The sequence below is a fragment of the Nematolebias whitei genome, chromosome 3 (genome assembly GCF_014905685.2).
Source record: "Nematolebias whitei isolate Nwh7 chromosome 3, NemWhi1, whole genome shotgun sequence".
In the NCBI taxonomy this organism is placed as follows: domain Eukaryota; kingdom Metazoa; phylum Chordata; class Actinopteri; order Cyprinodontiformes; family Rivulidae; genus Nematolebias; species Nematolebias whitei.
In genome coordinates this window covers 10,207,210-10,233,258 of record NC_056500.1, presented here as the reverse complement: position 1 = coordinate 10,233,258, position 26,049 = coordinate 10,207,210, and the positions used below count along the sequence as shown (strand labels likewise).

The 26,049-nt window shown below is 39.1% G+C and overlaps 1 protein-coding gene across 1 annotated transcript in view; it reads right to left on the bottom strand.

Moving 5' to 3' along the window:
* nek7 (NIMA-related kinase 7) overlaps nt 1–26,049 on the bottom strand; it is an 80,056-nt gene that overhangs the window by 23,810 nt on the left and 30,197 nt on the right. Inside the window, exons 3-7 of the mRNA XM_037697975.1 lie at nt 18,466–18,606; nt 14,507–14,569; nt 9,848–9,958; nt 4,719–4,827; nt 2,464–2,571 (exon numbers count right to left, since the gene is read on the bottom strand). Coding sequence (XP_037553903.1) covers nt 2,464–2,571; nt 4,719–4,827; nt 9,848–9,958; nt 14,507–14,569; nt 18,466–18,606 — 532 coding nt within the window. The remainder of the gene's footprint in view (nt 1–2,463; nt 2,572–4,718; nt 4,828–9,847; nt 9,959–14,506; nt 14,570–18,465; nt 18,607–26,049) is intronic.

Below are 26,049 nucleotides of genomic sequence, written 5' to 3'. Positions count from 1 at the left end.
TGCAATTAATGGCTTTTCTGTGTGGCATTTCAGATTACCCAACAAATTAGCACTCACGGTACAGTTTTAGAAAACATCATCTTTGACACAATATGGTGCACGACTGTGCTTACCTACTAACACTCAATTCCACATTTAGATTAATGCAGATTGTGATTATGTTGACCATCACCTATGTGGAGCTGCCTGTCCTTTCTCTGCCTAAAGAGGGTGCTGTGGACTCAGACTTTAATGAGCAATCACAGACGCCTTCTCTCTGCTCTGCTGGAGCTGAAGGATGTTTAGCTGATAGGGTTTCTGCGGAGTTGATCATGTGACTAACACTTTGTGAGAGTCTGATCTGCTGTTGCTGCTGCTGCACAGAAGGCTGAGAATAGTTTGTGGTAATAACCGCCTGACATAAAGAACAGACGCAGTGTGAACGGTGTTGATTCTATTTACTGAATTTTTCCAATCTATGGTGAAGCTGAAAGGCCATTGTGATGTTGGTTAACGACTTCATGCACTTTTGTGGACCAAACTAAAAGCAGTCCAACTGTCCACACTGATATCCACCACATTTCACACTCAAATGTTTTAATAACCCACTGACACTGTGGTTTTAATTGCAGTGGAATCTGCCAATGCAGTTTTCAATTTATAGCAAAAAAACTACTTCAAACAAAATACATTTTATTGACAATGAATTTGTGACAATTTCTAAAATAAAAATTGCGACAGGATTCTAGAAAGATTACAAATACTGAAAATTAATTGGCGCTGTAACAATACCTCATTTCTACAAGACGGTTAAGGTGGCTAAATTGCACTGGTAGTTATATAGCTCAAATTATAGTGGCACGACTTCATTAATATTCGAGTTAATTAAAATATTACACGTATACATTTCAGGACGAATGCAATTTTCTTGTTTTTCTGAGTAAAACTATATTAATTCAAGAATACTGAGGCACCCTTAACTTACACCATTACACTAATAAATAAAAATAGAGCATTTGTGTTTAACATCATGGAGTCTGTGTTAGAAGCTAGTTTTTGCCAAATTAATAAATATCTTTAACCACAGATCCACAATGTTACTCCAGAAAATAGCAGCATTTATAGCCTTTAGGTGAATAATACTTACACATTTAAAAGCAGACCAAGCACATCTGGCTATGGCAAAAACAAACTTGGTAGCAGCTGTGGCCACCCCATGTATGACAATATCACAACTACAAGTGACCCTTTGAGGAACAAGACGAGTTAATGGTGGACACTTGGCCTTCCCACTTTCCAATAGATCCCAGGAAAAAGTCCAGCCCATAAGCAACAACCCAACAAATAAAAACAACCCGCTGCCAACAACCCAGGATCAATGGCCAATCCAGAGTCTTAATCCAACAAATATAAATTAATATAACTTTATGAACTGATTAGTATAGTGTTGTAGTGAAGACAGAACCTCTTTCAGTTTTAAGTTTTTTTTACATGCCAAAAAAGGATAAAGCTATTCTGAAAGTTATTTACTTGGCCTTAAAAATGGTTGAATACAACTTCAAATGAAAAAAATAAATATGACGGATCATGTTTTTTCCACTTTCAACACAAACCTAGTAAAAATGCATATGTTGTATGACCACCCCAACAAATAGATTACTAAAAGAATCATCTGTAGCATCCGTAACTGCAAAAAATGTGTCATTTAAATTATCTTTTTATTCACAACATTATGGATGATTTATGGCCAACTTTCTTTCTTTTTTTTTTTTAAATGATTTTTCAGTTCGTTCGGGCTTGAGCGACATTCCTTTACGCACAGCCTTTAAAGTCTCATCACATTTCACACTGAGGTCTGGACTTTGAATGTCCACAGCTACACCTGGACTCTTTTCCATTTTAAAACCAGACAAGACGACGTGTTAGCAGTGATTACGCAAACTCTAATTACAAAACTCAATTATTGGTCCACTTGAAAAGATGAAAAGAGCCAGACGATCTTACTACATAAAACCTTAAAACTGACAATAAGTATACTTACCTTATAGCATGATGGTATATCTATTTCAAAATCAAACACACAAAATGTTTCACACACTTGTTTAAAACTGATTAAAAATAATAAATAAATAAACCACTTGAATGCATTTCAGTTTTATTCTATTGTTTGTGTTTGGCTCAAAGCAGACAGTTTCAGAGTATGTCAAGTTATTAAATTGGTGTGGCAAATGTGTGCAACAACTCTCACTTGTTTAAATTATATATATATTATATTTTTTTCCTTTGAGGGACAAATGCAGTGACATTCAGAGCTTTGTGACTTCAGCAGGCATCCTCATCTCTTGACGGGGCTAAAGCTCAAGGCAACAAGAAATGGATAAGCAGCATGTGGAAGCAATGAGAAGACCACCAGGCTTAACATGCTAAATATAAGATTATCAGGGGGTGCTGTGTCATTTCTACATATAGACTCATATAAGTTACCTAGAGAGTGAGCATCAGTTGTTTTGGAGCTGAAGAATCGTCCCAGTCCCAAGTCTCCCAGTTTCACTACTCCAGTAGCTGTAATGAATACATTTGCTGGCTTTATATCTAAAAAAAAAAAAACAGAAAGAAAAAGAAAAAAGTGACTCCATGCTCAAAAAATTCTCCCAAATTGGTTTGGCAAAGGTTTTGTTTTCAGCCACAACTCAAAATACTTATCTGGATTACAGACATTAAAATATCATTCAGCTAATGTGGGCGTTAGCAAGCTGTTTCCTGAAGTAATGCTAATGTGACCTGTGTAATTCTTTGAAATTTACCGGTCCTGTATAATTGTAAGAGGCTTTTGAATAGGCCTTTTCTCTTAAGTGGTTGTTAAAGCTCAGAGCACGGGGTTCATTAGAGTCCCTGTGTCCTAATCAAAGTCTGTATTAGCAGAGGAGCATCACCTGTAGCCAAGTGAGTGTCTGAATAAGCAGCAGTTTGAGGTAATGAATCCTGGACTATAATTGTTAAGGCCCCGTTAAAGCACGAAGGACCATAAACACTGCGTTTTCTGGACTTTGCATCGTTTAACAACTACATTTTAAGCCACCTATCAGATAAATTAAATGGTTTAATGTTTTATTTTATTCTTCTCTATTTTAAGGATTCATAAAAAGAACCATATTAAGTTGCTGAATACCGTATTTTTCGCTATATAAGTCACACCTTTTTGCATAAATTTGCAAGTCCTGCGACGTATACACCGAAGCGACTAATATACGTTTTTCCTCCCCATATTTATAACTCAATTTTTGGCTGAGATTTGATGATTTCATTCATTCTGACGTGGAAAATACTGAACACTAACATTTTCAGCTGCTAGAGGGCCCTCAAGCAATGTGGCAAGCCAAGTGTCTCATTAATAGGTAAAAGTGGCTATTAATGAGACACTTGGCTTGCCATACCAAGCCACCTTCATCTCACACCGGAACTCCTGGAGCAAACGCCAAATCAGCTGCATTTTGCGGCGCCACCCAGGCGAAATGCAGCTGATTTGACCGTTAAAGTGCATTTATAAGGAAAAGTTAAACTGAGACACACCTTTACTATAATGTCGAGCAAACAAATAATTGTTTTTCGGTGGTTATCTTATAAAATTTTGAAGAAATGCACAGCGAGACCTCCCTCTGCGCGCTCACGCAGCCGTGAATCGGTTTTTGAAATGCAGCTGATTTGACCGTTAAAGTGCATTTATTAAGGAAGTTAGACTGAGACACACCTTTGCTATAATTTCGACCAAACAAATAATTGTTTTTAAGTGTTAACCTTGTTAAATTCTTGTTAAAGTCAACCCGTGCACGTTCCCGTGAACGCCATTTGGCAGCCAATAGATTTTTGGCACAACACCGGCCCACGTTTCCGGGTTGTCAGCGGTGACGCATAATAGATGCGACTTGTACGGCGGCAAGTACGGTACTGTATATACATTTTCAACATCTTTACATGAAGTAACAATACAATGATTTTACACTGGTCTTACTCAACTTTATTTTGAATATAAAATGTTGCTCCTGATGTGTTAGAATGTCCACTTAATACACAAGTTACTTGTTACTCGTCTACTATTAATGGATCATTGTAGCCCTGAATTATTTACAGTCAAGATAAACAAGATATGTGCAGTAGAGGTGCACTGACCCATCACCAATCAAAGATTTCTAAAAAGTCTGACCTGCCGATTCCGATTTTGGCCGATACCAATTTTGTTTTATAAGCGACACTGTCAGGTGTTATAAGGTCACAATGCACCTTCAATTTTCCAATCTTATTTTATTGAAAACATACCCTTGAACAAAATCCTAGAAACAATACAAACTTGTTTTAACTGGTCACGAGGTAGTGCTCTGAAATATAAATGAAGTTCAGACAATTGTTCTTAAAACTAAAAAAATAAAATCGGTAAAATCGGTTTCTCATGCAAGTACTGGCCGATTTCCCAAAATAAAGGAAATCGGAGCCAATAAATCGGTGCGCTCCTAATGTGCAGGTTTACAATATACATTCAACCTTTACTTGTACAGGTTAGTCTCATTGAGCCTCGAGGACTCATTTACAAGAGGCCTGACTTTAACAAAGAATGATGACAACAGTAGACAATCACAAAAGAAAGCATATATATTGGGAAAATAAATGAAATAAAATTACATTATAAAACGAAATAAAAACAGCTACAATGTAAAAAGAAAAACAAACATGTATAGCACCTTCACCTCTATGCATGACTCTTCGGGAGTGCATATGTTCGAGTGCACTGCAGAGCTGGACAAAGTACTTCCACACCGTTCTCTCTGGGATAAGCCGTCTCTGCTTCTTAAAGTGCTGTAAACACAAACGCACACAGAAAATTGTGAAGTCCTGGTTGCTATAAAACAGCAAAAAGAATGCACACAAATAACATTTTAGAACAAATGGGAAAAAATCCAAAGCATACAGTTTAAATACGGGAGAAAAAAAAAAAGATTTTACTGTATATACAGTTTATGCGTGTCAGTACAGTATTCTTCCCCACACTCCTAATGCAATCCAGACCACACTCTCGTTTAACTAAGCTCCGTCTCATTTTCTCGACTGTCGACAATGGAAAGCACATGCGTTCTCAGGAACACAGAAAAAAAATGTGGTCTCTTTAAAACTTCCCCATCTGGCACACAGGGCTCTTGTTATACAGCTTACAGTGGCACAGTGGTTCCACTTTTTAAAGTTAATGCATTTACTATCATTTGAAGAGCTGAGCAGGTCCTTCCAGATCATCCAAATTGTGGACTATCAAAAAAAAAAAAAAAAAAAAGCCACAGTGATGGCAAAAGCTTCAATTTAGGGATAAAAATTTATGGATCTAAAGTGATGAAAAGCGATGATAGAAACTTCTTGTCAAGCAGACTGTGGACACGTATCAAGTATTGCTATCAACACGGTTTTATAGGGTATCCTTTAGGCTCCAGTTTCAGGGAAGAAAAGCCTGGATGAAAGCCAGCTTGTGTGAGCGCTGTGCACATAAAAAATTACAGTCTGAGTATTTAACATTCCTGACACTTTACTTCTATTTTACAAGGAAGTCTTTTACAACAAAGACTTAAAGCTGCAGCTTCACAAACTAACAATACAGAAATGGAACGAATGAAACAAATGCACTGAATTCAGAACGTTGTACAAAAAAAAAAACAAATAAAAAAAATCTATAAGAACTTAGTGACCTCTAAGAGAAAAAAAACGTTTAACAGTTATTAAAGCTTCCCTTCCTAAAATTAAGAATGTCTAATTAAAAGTCTTCTTGAAAATTACATGATTTGATTTGGTTGCACAGTAAGGAAACTCAGCGTTCCTAGATATGTTTAAAAAAAAATAAAAAAATCAGCAGGAGTAACTGATAAATATCAGAACCGAGGGAAACAGAGGTAAGCTGGAAGTTTACTCAGTATTGCTTTATAGACAAAAACATACCACAGGTTTTTCCTGCGAGTGGTCAATGATGTCCAGCTCACCAAGTCATAAATAATGCAATGGCGGGTAGGAGTTTGCATTTGTAATGAAATGCAGCATGCACAATACACTAAATCAAGCCTCCATATAAGGTGGCTGCACGCATGCACAATTTATCACAGCATAATCAATCACAGGGAGAAAAGTTGCTTCTCTAAGTTTTTTTTTTTTTCTCTTGGCATTAAGGGAAGATTTATTCCTAAAGCAATGTATGATATATTCAGTGTATTACTGTGATACACACTATGCTTGCACTGCATAAACAGATAATATGCATTACACCTGTTCAAATGTAGGAATTGATTAGAGAATTGGGGAGGGGAGACCAGCATGTGCAGCTGATGCATCCGGTATAAATTACCAAATTTCAGGACATCTGCCACAAATACAAACCTCACATACGCTAAATAAGAATGCATTCACAACAATGATTTTGCTTCCAGTATTGACAAAATAACAATCACAGCCTCAGACATGATGACTGAGGTCAGCATTGACTAGAGCCAATAAAAAATTACTTTACTGTATTAGTAAGACATTTAAAAGAAATGTAATCTCCCGAGAGGTTAAGGGTCAAGAAAAAAAACATATATCTACAGTGTTTGGTCTTGAAAAGTCACATATTCTACTAGTTTATGGACCACGATTATACAATAAAATTCACCTGGCAATGCTTCAATACTGCCACACTTGTGGTTGAGGTTATCAAACTAAGTGGAACATGAGAATCAAATATGGCACGATGCTTATCGACAAACTAGTATACAGCATTATAGCAATGACCATGACAAGCAAAGATCTTGTATAAACTTTGACCTTGATTTGTGACCTTGACCTTAGAGCCAGTGTAATGAAAAGATTAGGGGACTCGCCGTTTAGCGATAATGCATAAGCGTATGAAGTTTCATTAAATTATCCTAAACAAATCAGAAGTCTGGACAAAAGTTAGACATTGTATAAGATTTAACCTTGATGTATGACCTTGACCGTGGAGCTGGGGGGATGAAAAATATATGCAACAACCCATCTAGCGATGATGTATCAATTTTCACTAAATTATCCGGAGAGGATGTATTGATGGACAGAGACTATGCCATAATATTTCTGTCTTTTGATGGACGTATAATGAAAAAAACTATCTCGCACAATTTGAACTCAAGAAATCCTGGAATTAAGATCCTTTATTAGAAGGGCTGTGACGCTACTCAATATATCAGTTAGGGTTAAGAATAATACTTCCAACTAAAACATAACAATTATTGGTTTTCTTAAGAAAGCTCTACCTAATTGCTTATATAAATCCAAGTAACAATAATTACCTTTTTATTCCCAATCAAGCAGTATTTAACATGAGTGAGAGCAAAAATTAGGAAATATGAAATAGCCAGACAGATGAAGAGGCAGCAAATAGTAAAACTGTGGAAGCACTAAAGAAATTATAAAGGTGAGGGTGAGAGATACCAAAAATGGAGTAATGTGTGAGAGAAAGGCAGAGATAAACAGAGATAAAGAAAAGGAGGAACAGACCTTGGCCTACATCCAAACAAAGCCTCAGTGTGGAGCCATTCTATCTTTGCCCTCCCATTTCCATATCAGAGGACCGTTTGATGTCAATGGGGGAGCACATAGACACCCACCAACACCCTCTTTTCTATGCCTTTAACAGCAAACACTGCACATGCAATATTGTGTAAGTGCATGCAAATCAAGGACCATCTGATTTCACCTGAATTCTGAACGGGTCAGAACAGAAAAGTGAGAAAAAGAGAGCGAATGGATGAAGGGGGAGTACGGAGGATGAAAATAAAAAAATATGGATAGGATAAGGAATGTTAAGACAGAAGCATAATGGATATACTGCAAACTACGTCTTAAATGTGTGAGTGAATTAGGGATGCACGATATTGGATTTTTGGCCAATATCCGATACAAATACCGATACCGAAAGATGGAACACCCACACCTGCCTCCACCCTCATTCGCCCCACTCTGGGCCTCTGAGCAAGGCCCTTAACCCCCACCATCTGCTCCCTAAACAGGTCTCTCTTGAAAATTAGTTCTCGTGGCTAAAATTAATTTATGGCCAATATCAGCCGATACCGATACCTTGCCGATATTATCGTGCATCCCTAGAGTGAATCCTGGCAAAATCACCCGCATTGCCATTAAAAGTACTAAGAAATATCGTCTGAGACTAACCTGTATAAATAAACGTCAAATTAATGTGTGTTTTTTTATAATGTTGCAGAAGACAAATGTGCAAAGAAGAAACGTGTGTGTTTGTGTGCGTGTTGGCATTTATAAGTGTATGACACAATCTGAATACTCCAAGCATCTTTGGTAGTTTTGCCAAGTTAGCAGTGACACTCAGTGGTTTGTTATCCTCCCTCCATGTTACCTGCCATGTTACATCTCTGTAAAATGCAACCTTGTACATTTGCTTGAATGTGTGTTTCGATGGTTGTGTCTGCACATTCTCTGCTTACAAAGTACACTTTATCCATGTGTAAGGTGCGTGAGGCTGTGTGTGTGTGTGTGCCAAGCCTGCCATGTTCACTCTCTTGTACCACTAATCCTCGCCTCTCCTAATTTGCTGTGTTGAACTGTACAGATGTGGAGCTGCTGAGTATGACTGCAAACAGCTTGTCGAGCTGTGCTGATACATTGCTGCGGCATCATTTATGCATGGGAGAAGACCAGGCTTTTTACATGCACACACCTAATTTGCTATACTGGCAGGTTTTTTTTGTAAAAACTAGGGTGTCGGTCTAACCCATATATGAAAAACAGCGTGAGCCATGGGTAAAAACTGCTACTGCTGTTGCAGACTTTGATTTCCTCTTCTGATCCAAATTCAACTCAATTCAAGAAATAAAAACATAATGGTCAACATGGCACATCTAGGTGGCTTAAAATGACATGCATAATAAACAATACTATGATGTTGAAATACATTACCTTAATTTGATTTTACAGCTTAAAACCATTAAAAGACCTGAAGGTAAGTATGAACAGATTTTTCACAGATATGGCATGAGTATTGAGGAAATATAATCAGTGTACTTAAAAAAAGGAGGTAAAACATCAACCGTTTCCAGCATTTGTTGGAGAAAAACCATTTATATCTTAGTTGCAATTATTATAAAATAACTTCAGGTTTATACATAACACTTCATCTCTCAAAAACTAGACAATCATAAATGACATCCTGATTTTTAACTATGTCTGTTTTACAGTCTGTGTGGAAGTGAGCATGTTACTGGATTGAAAGGAAGTTGCAGGAGGTCTGGTAGTAGATGTTTTTTGGTTTCAGGATGAAAGGGATGATTAAGACCGATTCAGTGTCCAGGTAGTCAAAACCCTAAAACAACCACAAACCACAGACCTCCTGCAGCCGTGCTTCTATAGTTCAAAGACCTAAGTCAACAGTTTGGTGCTTGTGTACACAACACAACAAGATCACACTATCGACTTGATTTTAGCTATGGTTTTTATGTGATATGTCTTTAAGACTTAGTGTTGTATTTAAACAGTAGATTATTTCAGAAAATACAGTATGAACAGAGTCCTGCTTTGAGTGATGACAAATTAACTTCTTTTTGCCACGCATTAAAATGAAGCACCATTTAAAACAAACAACAAAAAAGTAACAATAACGAACCATAACCGCTCTTCATCATTTATTCTACGATATACAATAATCTGAATCAGTTTTAAATTCTTTAAGGCAGCTGGATTGAGTCAAAGTGTTCAAAGTATTTTAGCAGCAGTCAACAGTTTATTTTTTTTGTTGCTTTTTTAATGTATTTCTCTGCAAGAACGTGAGCTGAAAATGCAGCCGCTCTGCTGATTTTATTACCTTGATCATACGAGAGAGGTCCCCAGCATCAGCCAACTCTAGAACTATGTTGAGCTCATTGTCCTCAATAAAAGATGCATGGTACTTTATCACATTGGGGTGGTTCAGTTGCTGTAAAAAAAAATAAAAAAAGTTATTGAGAGAAGGAAATGTACGGCAAACAGAATAAATGTAAGAGACATGTCATATAGGCATCCTTGGTCAAACTCCACAGCTTCTTCAAAGCTTTTACACTGTTATCAAAACAAAGTTATCATGAAAAGCAAAAGTTTAAGTCACGTGAAATTATTTTCACCTTCAAGTATTATGTTTGAAACCATAAAAGAAACATATATTTTGGTACACGTGGACCTAATGAGACGGTTTTATCCTCAAGGGTGACAAAGCTGGGTGACATGTCACAACAATCCCCTGTCTAAAACGACAACAGCACGTGTGCAACACACACACACACACACACACACAAACGCACGCACGCACGCACACACATGCACACATGTGACAGGCTGACATGGCTGGCAGTCAAAAAAAACAAGCATTCCAGGCTCATCTCTAGTGGAGACCCCTTCCTATTGGTTGGTCAGTAAGGCAGGAACAGTGATCCTTGTAGTAAACAAAAAGTTTCTTTCCATCCACAGCAAGAGACCGGGGGGGGGGGGGGGGGGGGGACGATGAAGGAAAAGAAACAAATGACACAGTGACATGGAAAAAGAATGAAGACAGGACAAAGTGAAGAAGGTAGGAAAAAAGAACAAAGGCTAGGATAGAAAACAGAACGAGAGAAGGATAAGGTAAGCTAGAAAAAAAGGGGGAAGGGAACGAGGAGAGATGGTGACATGTGGATAGTTGGAGCTGTGATGCGAGCAGATGGAGGGGTGTGACACGCGTCCTCCGCTCGGCACTGCTATGCCTTTTCTGCTGTGATTAAAGAAATGTTCATGCTCTGGATGATGCCGAGAAGAGGGGGAAAGGAGAGCACAGTCGAGTACACTGCGCTACACTACACTCTCCACTCCATGTCTGCATCCTTCTGCAATCCTCTTCCTCATTCGATCTGTGTAGCTTCCTCATGTCTCCATCTTTCCTTCTCCCTCCCTTGTCCTTTCTTGCCAGATGTATTTTTGGCTCAGAGTGGCAGTTCTGCACAGCTCCACACGGTAGCACAGCCAAAGAGCGATGACAAGTCCCCCCCCCACCCCGCCTGCTGCAACCCACTGCTCTTTCACAACTTAGACCTCAGGCAAAAGATTCTGAGGAATGAAGAGATATGTTAACATGCAGATGTTTATGTAAATGATGGATGTGTCCCTGCTGCAGTACAACAATCATTCACAGGGAAATATCACAGAGAGTCTTGCATGATTATGTAATTACACATGCTGGCTGAGACCCAACAGTGTGTGTAATTACTTAATCATGCAAGACTATGTGATACGTTTGTTTAGCTGGTGATAAGTTTCAAGCAGAACAAAACACAGACTAATGCAATCTGATGGCACAAAATTAAACATGCTAGAAAATTAAGGTATTGTGAAATTACAGAGTTTACTGAGCCAAAATAAAAGCCTCCAGTAAAAGTATGAGCCACAGTAGCTGGAAAGATTTCCTGTTAAATTTTGAACCCCGTGAGATCAGAAGAAAGAGACAAAAACCAGCCTCTACAGTCGTTGCCCTGCAGAAAATAACATTTAGTGTTGCATGGCATATTTAAACAGGATTTTATGTTGTAAATTTGAATACAGAATTAATGTCGCACATACAAAGGCCTAAAGATCTGTATATGCTGTGTGTGTATTAGGTTAAATGAAGCTGGTTAATGTCGACTCTCTGTCTTTCCAGTAAACCACAACTATAATCTAATCAGATGCAAAACCCAGACATGCATGTAAACACAAACAGAGATACAGACATATACACACACCCGGCACACATTTACACAACATATTACGTAGCATACAGAAACAATATCAGTACAGCTTTTCACTACTGATTAGGGGAGATCATTAGTCAGAAAACTATCCAGGCAACATAAAAAATTTTTTAAAAAATCACAAGTAAGAAGAATACTGTGTTATTTCATAAATGGGAAAATTGGCAGATTGGCACATGGAAAGCAATTTCTGCCAGAAACATCTTAATCAACGTGAATTTAGACAAAAAGGAGGAAGGGAGAAGAGAATTTCTCAAGTTGAAATCATCGTGCCAAAGCAAGAAAATACAGATGAGTGAACAGACATAAACACAGGCAGACAAACAAACAAATAGGCATACTGTTGAATGGCCATGACTGAGTATGCCTGGGTGTGTGAGTGTCTCTGATCACAGGCGACTGTGTGTGTCATTCCAGTCGTCTCATGCCAGTGTGCGTCTCATTATTCTGATTTTGCTGTGTCTCCTGTTGGCCTGTCTAGTGGCGGATAAGGCAGAAGGACTGTCTCTCTCGCATTCAGTCGTTTATTATCAGGCTGGCTGGGCAGCGCAGTGCCAGGCATAGCTTCTATGTTCACTAGCAATCAGCTTGCAGCAGAAAAAAAAGGAATAAAAAGCTCTGAACAGGGTAAATGAGGGAAAGGATTGAAGGCAGAGGAGAGATGGATATAACAACATAACAACTAGCCAAAAAGACACAGAGAGAGACGATAGAAGCAGTAGAGGGGGAAGAAAGTTGTATAAAAACAGCTACAGAAAAAGATTCATATATTGAGTGGGAATAAAGAAATGTTGCAGGAATGAAATGGCAGTGACACTTGACCCTGCCCCGACCCCATTTATGAGGTCAGATTTACAGAACTGGAAACCCTGCTGCCCGATGCCATCACATCAAAGATCAACTGATCAAATTAATGTTCCCTACAGGGTACCGTCTGAGAACCTTTGTCTTTGATTGGTCCAATGAACCCCAGGAACTCCAAAGAAGTGTCTGAGTGACATGAACTACCATATTTTTCGGTGTACTTGTCGCACTGCCTTATAAGTCGCATCAGTCCATATTTGGCTAATAAAGTGGAAAAAGCCATAAATACGACGCTTCGCCGTATCTTTTGCTGACGCGTCGCATTTGTTACGTGTGATCGCTGACAACCCGGAAATGTGGGCCGAAACCGGAAATGTGGGCCGGTGTTGTGCCAAAAATCGATGGGCTGCCAAATGGCGGCCGCGGGAGCGTGCATGAGAGGACTTTAACAAGAATTTAACATGATTAACGCATGAAAACAATTATTTGTTTGCTCAAAATTATAGTAAATGTGTGTCTTAATCTAACGTTTGCTTAATAAATGCACTTTGAGGGTCAAATCAGCTGTACTTCAAAACCTGATATGCGGAAGTAAATGCGTGCACACGACAAGTCGCTGTACAAAATTTAACAAGATAAACACCTAAACAATTATTTGTTTCCTCGAAATTATAGAAAAGGTGTGTCTCAGTCTAACATTTGCTTAATAAATGCACTTTAATGGTCAAATTAGCTGCATTTCGCTGGGGCGGTGCAACTGTTTTGACGGTTCCAAGCAGGAAGCAGAATGAAGGTGGGGAGACTATGGCAGGCCGATTGAGTCATTAATAGCTGGTGAAGATTCTCAGTCATCCAGGACATGGTAAATTTAAAAAAGGTCACGAAAAAAAAACCCAAGAAAGTATAAAGTATAATAAATAAAGTCCAGTTGTTTTTGTCTTGATATTTTGTGAATTTGTCATTATAGCCACGTTTACCTATTACATGATACAACAACAAGCCTAAACCTATTATTACTCTGCTGCCATCAAGTGACTGAAAAGGGTACTGCTCTTTTTTTCCAGTGAGAATGAATAAAAACAGTCATATCTCAGTCAAAAAATTGTTTATAAATACGGGGGGAAAATCCATAAATATGTTGCTTCGGCCTATAAGTCGCAGGGCATGTAAATTATGAAAAAAAAAAAAAAAAAAAAAAAACGACTTATAGGCCAAAGATTACGGTAATTGGTTTTGTTTTTCTTTTTACCTGTAATGAGTACACAAGTGTGTGTACATACATATAAAGTGGCTGCAGTCATGCTCTCACACACAAAGAAGAAGAATACTACCGGAACAACTAACGCAGAGCTCCGACATACATCTAGGATCTTTCAGACAGGTAGAAATATTGAAACTGTCACTGGTTTGTTCATTAGCATTTAGGCAGCCTAGTTGACACATGCTAAATGTAGTTTAACAAATAAAACTACTTCAATGAGAGGAAAAAAGCAAAGCAAAAAACGAAGAAAGGAAGAGACACACGAGAGAAGCTGCTAAATTTCCACGCTGCTGCACTGTTGCTTGGTTTTAAACACTTTAAAAAAAAAACTTGAGAAGAGGAAAAAAGAAACCACACTTCAGGCGTTTAAAAGGAGCCAATGGGAGCCTGGAGGGATGTAACATTGCCGTATCCACACACAGACACACAAATATGCACATACTGTATAGTCACACATGCATACTCATTCATATTCTCATTTGTGTGCACAACAGCCCCGTGCATTTGTATCACTCCAAGAAAATGCATGCACACACTGAACACACAAATCTATGCCGTCTGGTGCAGATCAATTGTTTTCCTGTGGTGGTGGGTCTCAGCTGAGGCACCTTAAGAGAACAGAGCACAGCGCATGGCGCCGTCTCCCTCTTCTCTGGTTCTTTACCTTAAGGAGATCTATCTCTTTGATGCAATCTTGCCGAGCTTTGGCATCCATCAAGTCGAATATCTATCAAGAGATCAAAAGGGGAGAAAGTAAGAGAGGACAGAGGGGTGTTTTGACACATTCAAAAAATGTAAGATTGAGAGAAGCAGAGAAACTAGAGGAGGGAAAACACAAAACAGAACATGGTTGCTGTTATCTGGAGGGTGGCACTGGAGTGACTACAGGTGTTTCACGTCTGAGTAACATGCACATATCCCTGTGAAAAGGTGTATTTGAGGTGTGTGCCTGTACACAAGCTCAATCAGAGCTGCACATTTTCTTGTCAGCATTATATGTACAAGTAAGCACCTACAGCAAGAACGTGCATGTATCTGTGTGTGTAACTATGAACGCACAACAGAATCGTACTGTAAAATTAGCTTACACAATTACATTATGCTTCACGTGCAAACGATTAGTCTAAAATCACGACTTTAGTTAAAAACCATCAGCTGTGATTTATTTATCTTTATGGTATAATGACATGTTCAAACTGCATTGCTTTCTGTACCGTAAACATAATGTTTACAATGAATGTTAGCTAAATAAATCTTAATTTGACAACAAATACTGCCAATATATAGCAGTTTTCTGTAAAAATATGAACAGAAAGATGATTTGATACATTATATCACTGTGTAATGTCCATTTTTGTTATAAACAAGTTCGCAAGTTCATGCTGACCTTTTAACAAACTGACAAATACAGTAGTCCCTCACTACTTCGCAGTTTGACTTTCGCGAACTAGCTCTATCGTGGTTTGTGTACGTCCAGAATATTGCACACAAAAAAAAATATTTTTTAAAAACACGATTGAGGACTGTACAGCAATCAATGTACAGAACTCACGCGTATATGAAAAAGTTAATGACAAAAAACTAATAATTCGGACAGGCGTCGCCGTTTTGTAGTTTTCTTTCATTCAGCCTCCAACTGTACTATAAGTGCCACTCAGACGGACTACATTTCCCTCAAATCAATGCTGTGCTGTACTATAGTGCCTCTGGGTGCCGTTTTCTGCCAAACAGTATTTTTGCAAAGCAAAGTCATGACTGCTGAATCAGCCTTTCAAACGTAAAATTTAATTCATGTTACGTGGAAAAGTTTTTTTTTTTTTTTTTTAAGAAAATTCAACTTTAAGGATTATAGGTTCTTTATTGTCATTCACATAGCATGTGGTACATGAGGTGGATTGAAATTGTGTACACAAGGCCCAAGTAACATCCAACACTAGCAAAAATATCAAGTGTAAAAAGAAACTGTAAATAGGGATCTAAGATATTAACTAAGATATACACTAAACGAACGCCCAACTGGATGCTAAAGGAAACAAACGTAAGATTCAACTTGAAGTGTAAATCATGTGAGGACATGTCTCTTTAAGAAACAGAGGCGCTGTGCTACGTGACCCGGGTGCTGATTGGCTGTTACAGTACAAGACGTCTGTTTACCTGCACTCTTTTTCAACTGGACATCAAGCGTGTTATTGCTTCTAAAAGTTCTGTGTAGGGGTGCAACGATAAATCGACCGGCTGATTTATTGGCTCTGATTTCCTTAATTTTGGGAAATCGGAAATCGGCTGATACTTGCATGAGTAACCAATTTACTGATTTTTTTAGTTTTAACAATTGTCTGAACAATTTATATTTCTGAGCACTACCTCATGGCCAGTTAAAACAAGTTTGTATTGTTGTATGTTTTTCAATAAAATAATATTGGAAAATTGAAGGTGCATTGTGACCTTATAACACCTGACAGTGTCGCTTATTAAACAAAATCAGTATCGGCCAACATCGGAATAGTCAAGTCAGACCTTTTAGAAATCAGTGATCGGACAGAAAACTGCAATTGGTGCACCCCTAGTTCTGTGCGTTCAAAAGTTTCCGACATGCCAGAAATGCTTTTTTTACTGAAATGTTTAGTAGCCCGGGCGCTGATTGGCTCAGTAACCGTCAGGTCTGTTTACCCGGCTGCTGATTGGCTGTTACAATAGAAGACGGTCGCTAACACAGTAGCAGGAGGTTTGTTTACCTGCGCTCTTTTTCAACGGGATGGCTTCCAAACATTCTACGTTCAAAGGCTTCTGGCAGCGAACCAAAACGGCAGAGGAAAATGCCGACGATTAAAGAAAAAGCGGAACTTCTGGAGAAACTTTAAGATGGCCGTACCTACGCGGATGTTGCCAGCCGCCTACAGCTCGATTGTTAAGATGGAAGCTGCATTTGGTCGTGTGGATTAAGGATTGCAAAAAAAAAAACAACATAACTTTGGATACCAACACCAAAGGTGAAACAACTTTACTGTATCTTGCAGCAAGCAGCACCGAGGAAGAGACCTAGCAAGACATGTAAATGAGGGGCGGGGGGTGACGAACCCAAAGCTGGACCTTTTTGACCATCTGGTACAACCACAAACCACTGCATTTAGTGCCAAAAAGGGATGGTTCGACAGATTTAAAAAAAAAAAAAAGTGTTTCTCTACACGGAGAGGCTGTGTCTGCTGATACAGCAGGAGCGGAGGAGTTTGTTAACACAACGTTCAAAGATCTGATCACCGAGAGTGTCTACAGGTCTAAATAAGTTTTTAACGTGGACGAAACGGGCCTGTTCTGGAAAAGGATCTCACACTTTCATTATGAAGGACAAAGCCAAAGCGCCTGGTTTCATCTTATCTTCATCACCTTCATCGTCATCGCTGGACAATTAATTCTTCGTCTCCATTTCATCTTCATCTTCTCTGGTGAGTACCCATTTAAAAATTTTTTTTTTAAAGGTTTAAGAGTTTAGAAAATGATTAGGAATATTGCAGGATTTAAAACGCCAATATATACCTGTATATAAATACTAAACTAAACTACTACATACAACTACAGTAAATACTAAAATAAACTACTACTTACTACTACTAGTGTACATAATTTCATTCCATCTCGTGTACCACATGAAATGATAATGAGCACATCAGAGACTCTACTTCCTCAGGCGGCTTAGGCGAGCTGGTCTGGGAAGCTCAGTCCTCACCTCCTTCTACAGGTGTGCAGTGGAGAGCATCCCGTGCTCCAGCATCAACGTGTGGCATGGAGGCTGCACAGCTGCAGAAAGAAAAGCTTTGCAGAGAGTGGTGAAGGCTGCACAGAAGTCTGTCGGAGTCAGCCTCCCCACCATCACAGACATTTACACCTCCAGATGCAGGAAGAGGGCCACCTGCATCATGAAGGACCCCACTCACCCAGCACACACGCTTTTTGCCCCGCTCCCCTCAGGCAGAAGGCTGAGGAGCATTAAGTGCAGAACCACCAGGCTGAGGAACAGCTTCTACCCTAAGGCTGTTACACTCATGAATATCTAACCAGGATAATCACTGTGAGGAAAAAAAAACCTGAAAAATCACTGTAATGCCACTTGGTTGTTGATATGTGCTGCTGATTATTCATGATGCTGAGCTCATGCTGCTGATTATTTCATGTTGCTGTGTTCATTAGTCTTCATTAGTCCTCATCTGCTCACACAGACTCATGTTCATGCTGATGTTTTGGCACATTGTTTTTGTACTATTAGTGCTAAGTGCATTCTTAGTCTTGTGTATTCTTGGTTTAGTGAATGTAGTATATTCTTAGTTCATGACTCGGCTCTTACTAATGTTTTTCTTTGCAATTTGTGTTTTTGTTGGATGTAACTGGGACCCTGTGCACACAGTTTCGTCCCACCACATGTATAACATGTGGTGTGTATGACAAATAAATCTCTCTGAATCTCTAATGACAATAACGTTTCCAGTACTTGAACTTGGACTACTGTATCCCTACTTCGCAGTTTTTCCACTTATCGCGGGGGGGCGTGGACCCTAAACCCCACGATAAACGAGGGACTACTGTATATTCACTGGGCCTGAAAACAAAAGTATATTTACGGCACCTTACCTGAACTTTCTTCAAGGCCACTGGCGTGTTGTCCATCAGGTACCGTGCTCTGTACACCTCACTGAACTGGCCACGTCCAATCTTCTTCTCAATGTGGAAGTTAGCCAATGAATTATAGCCCATATCTGGCTGCAGCGGTTTCTGAAAGGAAAAACAACAACGCTCAACATTTTCATGCATCTGTATAGTCAAAATTAAACAAGCACATGCATGCAATCTACCTTTGTAGAAGAAAGAAATCAGTTTAAATGTTTACACACGTTTTGTAATAAACCATATATTTGTTTTAAAGTGCAGGTATTTCCACATTTCTGAAGGAAAAAAGATGAGGGTTACAGAATATGGGTGAAACGGTGTTCAGGCCTGGTTTCTCTGGTTTGTTTTGCTTAGAGGCAGCTTTAGGCTGCTGCTGATTTGACTGCCATTAGGCTGATGAGTTACAGGAATGTGCATACACTTAACTCCAGAATAACACTAAGCCAGATTTCATTATCTTTTACGTAGTCATGCAGAGAATAGCTAAGAGTTCCATACATCCATTTATTTTCTTTACCTGCAACTCCTTTCCGGGTTGCTGGAAGCAGCTGCCTATCACCAGCAGTCACTCTCAGCAAGAGGCAAGTGCACCCTGAACAGGTAAGTCCATAACAAGGCCAAATAATTATTCACACACCTAAGGTCAATTTAGAGTCACCAATTAACCTAATGTGCACATTTTAGACTGTGGGAGGAAACTGGGTTACCAAGAGAAGGGAGATGATCCAGCCACCTTCTAGATGAGAGCAAAAATTTGGGGATCATAAATATTTTCCATTATCAAGTGAAATCTCACAACCAATACATTTAATCTAACTTTGTGCAGGTAGCAAAGTGTTGTGTTAAACTTATTTAACCAGAGCAACTTTTCTATTGGCAGACATTTAGTTTTGATTTTAACAGTGAACTCTTTGTTTTTGTCACCATGTATCAACTTAAGAGTTGGCAGAAACAATTATATTTGTATTTTTTTTATGCATGCTGTTCTCTACTTAATTCACTGGAGCAAAGATAGGCACCTATTTTCTAAAGAAACAAAATAAATGTTTTTTTGTTTTTTTTACATTTAAATTTAGACTTCAAATAATAAACAGTGTTTAACAAGATACAAATCTTGCTGCTTTCGTCTGCCAAGTTATGCCACAAAGTTTGGCCCTAGTCCACAGATCAAGGCTCCTTAATTTGCCTCGATCCATGGAGACACTCACCGTCCATTATTAATAAATAAGAAAACACACTCAAAAATAAACTAGAATTAGCCCCTTAGATATGATGTGCGAACAATTCACAGAACAGACTTTGTGACCTTTCCAGCCTACTGGTTAACTCATAAAAGGCGTTGGCGAAAGCAAACAAAAGGTGACAGATATCAGAATGCCACACGTCACCAGTACTTCTGCCAGCATGGCTGTGGGAGCAGCTCGGGGGGGGGGGGGAAGAACTTAAACGTGAGAAAAGGAGGATGAAGAGGGAAGAAGGTCAAAAATGAATCTCTAGCGTACAAAGACATACACGAGGAGTGTCATCACATCTGTTCTCATCACTGGTGTTTTGCATTTCGACAATGTTACCATGAATACAGACTAAACTCATTGAACTAGCTTACTATTGAGAGTAATTAGGTTTTAGTTTAGAACAAAAACAAACTATAACTAGAGAAATTGCATATGCTGCAAAAATGCAGTGTGAATGCTTGTTGCAGAACTTGCTGATACAGTCGAAATTAGATAAAAACCTGCTGAAATTTAGCTGAAATGAAAGAACAAGCATAACTTTGAAGAAAGCAGAACTCATATTTGCTGAATTAGGTTTAAATAAGCAGAAAATAGCACAAAAAAAATCTGCAAATTAGCTAAAAAAAAAGGCTGATATTAGCGAGAATAGCTGAAAAGTAGTCGAAAAGGTAGAAAGAAGCTAAAACTAACAGAAGGATGCTGAAATGAGCTAAAAAAAAGTGGAATTAGCTAAAAACAAGAAGAAGCTAAAATTAGCATAAAAACAGCTGACTAGAAGCTGAAATAGCAGAAAAAGTTGAAACTAGTAGAAAAAAGCTGAAAGGGGGATAACAAACTGAAATTAGCATAAAGAAGTTAATTAGGCAGAAAGTAGCAGAAATTACCATGAAAAACTTGAATTTATCTGAAAACAGCTGAAGTTAGCTAAAAAAAAGTAGCTGAAAAGGTAGTGCAAGCATAAATTAGAAGAAGAAAGCAGTAAGAACACACATTTGCCCAATTAAGCTGAATAAAGCAGAAATTAGTACAAAAAAGTGGAAATACTAGTAATCTGAAAAAAGCTGAAATTAGCAACAATAACAAAAAAAACTGCTGAAAATTTGCTAAAATGGCAGAAGCTTAAATTACCAGAAGGAAGTGGAGAAAGCACATTTATTGCTGAATTAGGCTGAAAAAAGCTGAAACTAGTGCAAAAAAAAGTGGAATTAGCTGAAAAAGCTCAAATTAGCATAAAACAGCTAAATAGTAGCTGAAATAGCAGAAAAAGCTGAAACTTGCAGAAATACTCTGCAGGAGCACAACAAGCTGAAATTAGCAGAACAAAGAAGAAGCACAAAAGTGTTGTAGTTAGTAGAAATAATCTAAAAGGAGAACAAAACAGCTGAATAACAACTGAAAAACCTGCTGAGATTAGCTGAAAATAGCTGAAAAAATGTGTAAATTTGCACAAGGAAGCTAAAAGAAGATTAACCAGCACAAAATGTGAAAGGAGCAGTAAAAGGTTGTAAACAGATCTAAATATTTGAAGGATATAAAATGAGCTCAATTAATTTTCTATGAGAAAAAAAAGTGACAGAAAGGGCTAAATGTTTCAAAAAGCTAAAGTTGCACCAATACCAAAAGTCAACGCAGGATTGTTCTGAAAGAGCTGAACGTTTCATATACAATTTGTTGAAATAGCACAGAAATTGTGGTACAAAAAAGATGCCGAAAAATGAATCACAACAGTGTGAATGCTTCAGAAGAACTCACACAATTACACAACGGATAATGTACTGTAACTCAATTTATTTTCTTCTTGAAAGATAACTAGGAATTATGTTAAGAATATTGCTCGACTATTGTACCATTGTTCACTAAGCATTCAGAAGATAAAACCTTTTGAATTTAACACTAGCACTGCTTTAACACAACAATTTACTGAAAACTGATAAAACTAAAATAGAAATCATGTTTTTAAACCTATAACTAGATTAAATTAAAAATATGCAAAGATGCACACAGTGACAGTGAGAGGAGGTGCAGCTCAAAAATTAAGTTTTTTACTGGCCTAGAAGAAGGGGGTGATGGGGGCATACGTCCAAGCGTTTACTTGTTTTTTTTTTTTTTATTTGACAGCCAAAGCAGGAGGCGTGAACCAATCGGATGCCCCGTCCAATTAACACCACTGAGGTGTGTGCATTTTTCAGCATGACACCACCATCATCTGAAGCTGTGTAAGAGTCACTGACAGCCAGCATCAGACGCTGCTCCACAACACCCTGTTTAACTCACTCAACGATACATCTGCATAACGCTTATAATGCGTCACTAATTGCTACCACCAAATACTTTATCAAAATAAAGTGCTCTGCTGAAGGTAGACAATTTGTTAACTAAAACTGCTTGGAAAAGAAGAACAAGTAAAATGTTCTATGAGTGTGTCACCCTAAAAGGTGAAGCAATATTTGGCAATACAGTACTTTTTCATAAATTTGAAGAAAACCTTTGTGTAATATGGATAGATCAAGGGTTATACATTTAAGGAAAGATAAAACGCAACAGCAAGACAGAGGACAAGAGGGCATTGCTTTCATTCGCTGCGTGGTAGCTTGACAAATGTTAGCATGAGCCTCTAAAGCGCTGTGACAACCGCCTGCTGAGAGCACAGTCTTGCTAATGTGTCTTGGCATGCCAGCTTCGTAATCACACATTTACATATGCAATGACCTACATTTGCATGTCAGCTCGCACACTGTCCAGCATGATTAACAGTGGGCACCTCCCCGTGTGGAGTCGCCCTGGGTGGCAGCAGAGGCCATGCGAGGGTGGAAGAGAGGGCTGGAGGGAGGGCGGCTTTTCTGGCAGCCAAGGGGCCGAGCTGCCAGGCAGGATTATGTCAGCCGGCGGCCCCGACATTAGACACTTCATTAGAGCTAATCTGTTTAGCAGTGGGCAGTGTATGTAAACTTCACAGGCCATTTGCGGCACCCCTTCGCCCTCTGGCCTGGCCTTCAAAGGGCAGCCAGGCCAGAGCTGAGTGACGGGCCGTCTCATCAGCCGCACACGAGTGTCACACAATCAGAAGCTCCCAGCTGAAAGACAAGGCCGCGGCAGACTCTCACACACATTCAGACATAGAAAAGGAAATCAAAGAGCAATGACCCTGAATGAGGCTGGGGTCAAAGTATGATTGAATCAAGAGTTGAGGGGTATAGGAGCCATTAAGGGTTTAAGCTCCATGTGCTGGTTAGACATGCTGGAAGAGATCAAGGATTAAAAAATAAATCTTTTTTTTTTAAACTGACAAGCTCCAATTGGGACAAAAGTATTGGAAGGATGTCCAACACAATGACAGATAAATGTTTGTCTCAAACAGTTGTGTAATAAAAAAAACACTTTACTTAAGGGAAGGGAAGTCTGAGATTGTCATCATTAGCTATGTTTACATGCGCAAAATTCTTTGACTGGATTGAAATGTTTTCAGATTAAATAATTTGAACATATAATTTACATAGGCACAATCCGTTCATGATGAGCGTTTCCATGCACCGGGCTTTTATTCTGAATAGAAGTACTGACATGCGCAAAGTGGTAAACTCTCCTTAAAAAAAACATACCGAAAAATAATTTCTACTTCCGGTTTACTTCCGGGATGAACGTAAACAAACCTGAGCGCCCAAAATGGACCCGTGGCAGGTCTTAATGACGGTGGAGACGTTTCTTAACTCCCGGATTGAGGTACAGGTAATACAGATCATTTTGAGCTCTTTCCAACTTTCTAGTAGAAATGTTGAGTCGCTCACCGACCAGTTTTGCTTTCCCGACATGCTAAAATTATTAGCATTAGCCAGGCGGAAATACGTGATGTAGACATAGGTCGCACATGAAGTCAGGTTAGTTTTCCACAATCGGGAAAAAAATGAACAGATTAAGCGTTTACATGCGCATCGTTCAGATTATGAATCGGCATAAACCGCCCGTCTCATTCCGATTACAAATTCTTTCGGATTGCGCTGAATCAACCAAAAATAATCCGAATGGGGCGTTTACGTGACAAATTTTTATTCCGAATGGCCGTTTAATCCAATTACTTATGTCCATGTAAACATAGCTATTGTATGTTCCAATACACTGGCGAAATTATTTCTCTGCATTTAACCCATCACACTTGAGATACAACCAGGTGGAGCAGTGGGCAGCTATGTAAGCCGCCCGTGGAGCAATTAGAGATTAGGTGTCTTGCTCAGAAACACTACGACATGAGGGAATGGCTGGGAGTCAAACCGGGACTTTCTGGTCCCAAGTCGGCTGCCCTGCCTCTACCCCATCTTGGCCCCTGAAAAGTCTGTAATGCCTCTGGGTGTACATTAAATGCCCTATGTAAAGAAATCCAAGAAACAATCACATAAACTGGATTTGGTTGTATACAATAGTGTTTGAGAGTGGAAAACTTTCATTACAAGGAAACATTGTTAAAAAAAAATAAGCAAAGAGATTGGTTTAAATGAGTGAAGGACTTGGCTAGGATGGGAAAGTACTCACTCTTCCTACATGATCTTAGGTGCTCATACATTTGCTTGACATTGTGATTTTAGAGGAACTGTGGATGTGGACAGTGGCTGATGTCTCCTTTAATTTGATTGATAATCTTCAGTCAAACAGGTTCATGTAATGTTTTCATTGGTGGCAATAAAAACATTCTTAAACAACAGGAGCTGAAAGCAGTTTTTTGGCTGTAGTGAAATGGTTTTGATGTCACAAGGTTAAAAAGTTGTTCTGGTCGTAATATGACATTTAATAGTAGTAAAATATAATTTTGTTACATATTAATTATGAAGACAAGACCACAGATTTTAAATACAAACTTTTCTTGAAGTGCAACAACTATAAATAAACAGTTTGGAAACAGATGAGTTGACCTGCAGCACTTTAAGGCAGGAACATGAGACCATGTTGAATCACTGTTATTACAGGGTCACAGTTATTTGAAATGTTTTGTTATTTTTGGATTTTAGCTGAATAACTATGGTAATACATAAAGAGGTGAAAAAGAGAGCCCATGCAGGATGGAATGGATGGAGAAAAGTTTCAGGTGTGAGTTGTGACAAAAAGGGTGTCAGCAAAGGTCAAAGGAAAAGTTTACAAAACAGTGATGAGACCAGCTGTGTTGTATGGTCTGGAGACAGTGGCATTGACAAAAAGACAGGAGAAAGAACTGGAAATGTCAGAAATGAAGAAGTTGAGGTTCTCCTTAGGAGTGACAGGATGGATAAGATAAGGAATGAGATCATCAGAAGTTGAACAACTGGGAGATAAAAGTTAGAGAGGCCAGACTGAGATGGTTTGGACATGTCCAGAGGAGCGACAGTGGATCTATTGATAGAAGGAAGTTAGAAATGCAGCTGCCAGGAAAAAGATGAAGAAGAAGGCCAAAGAGAAGATATATGGATGCAGTTAGAGAGGACATGGAGGTAGTTGGAGTGAGTCAGAGTCAGAGATTCTTTTATCGTCATTCGCATCACATGTGGTACATGTAGTGGAATGAAATTGTGTACACAGGTGTAACACAGTATTGTACACAGTGTTTTTGTGAAGTAATTAGAGGAAGGGTAAAATAGTTTAGGTTCATCTTACTAAGGGTGAATACAGTAAAAGACTTGGGCTTAAATACGTTTAGTTTAATAAACACAGTTTGTAAGTGTGACGAGTTAGGGAAGAATGGAGCGTGAGATTGACAGATGGATTGGTGCAGCATCTGCAGTATTGCGGACTCTGTACCGATCCATTATGGTGAGGAGAGAGCTGATATGTAAGGCAAAGCTCTTTGTTTACTGGTCAGCCTATGTTCCTACCATCACCTATGGTCATGAGCTCTGGGTAGTGAACAAAAGAATGAGATCGTGGATACAGGCAGTTGAAATGAGTTTCCTCCACTGGGTAGCTGGACTCTCTCTTAGAGATAGGGTGAGGAGTTCAGTTATCCAGGACAGATTCAGAGTAGAACCGCTGCTCTTCCACGTCGAGAGGAGCCAGCTGAGGTGGTTTGGACATCTGGTAAGGATGCCGCCATGGCGCCTCCTTAGGGAGGTGCTTCGGGCATGTCTGACTGGGAAGAGACCCCGGGGAAGACCCAGGACACTCTGGAGAGACTATATCTCTCAGTTGGCCTGGGAACGCCTTGGAATCCTCCCAGAAGAGCTGGAAGAGGTGGCTGTAGAAAGAGATGTCTGGGCCTCCCTGCTCAAGCTGCTGCCCCTCGATTTCGGAATAAGCGGAAGATGGATGGATGGATGGATGGATGGATGGATGGATGGATGGATGGATGGATGGA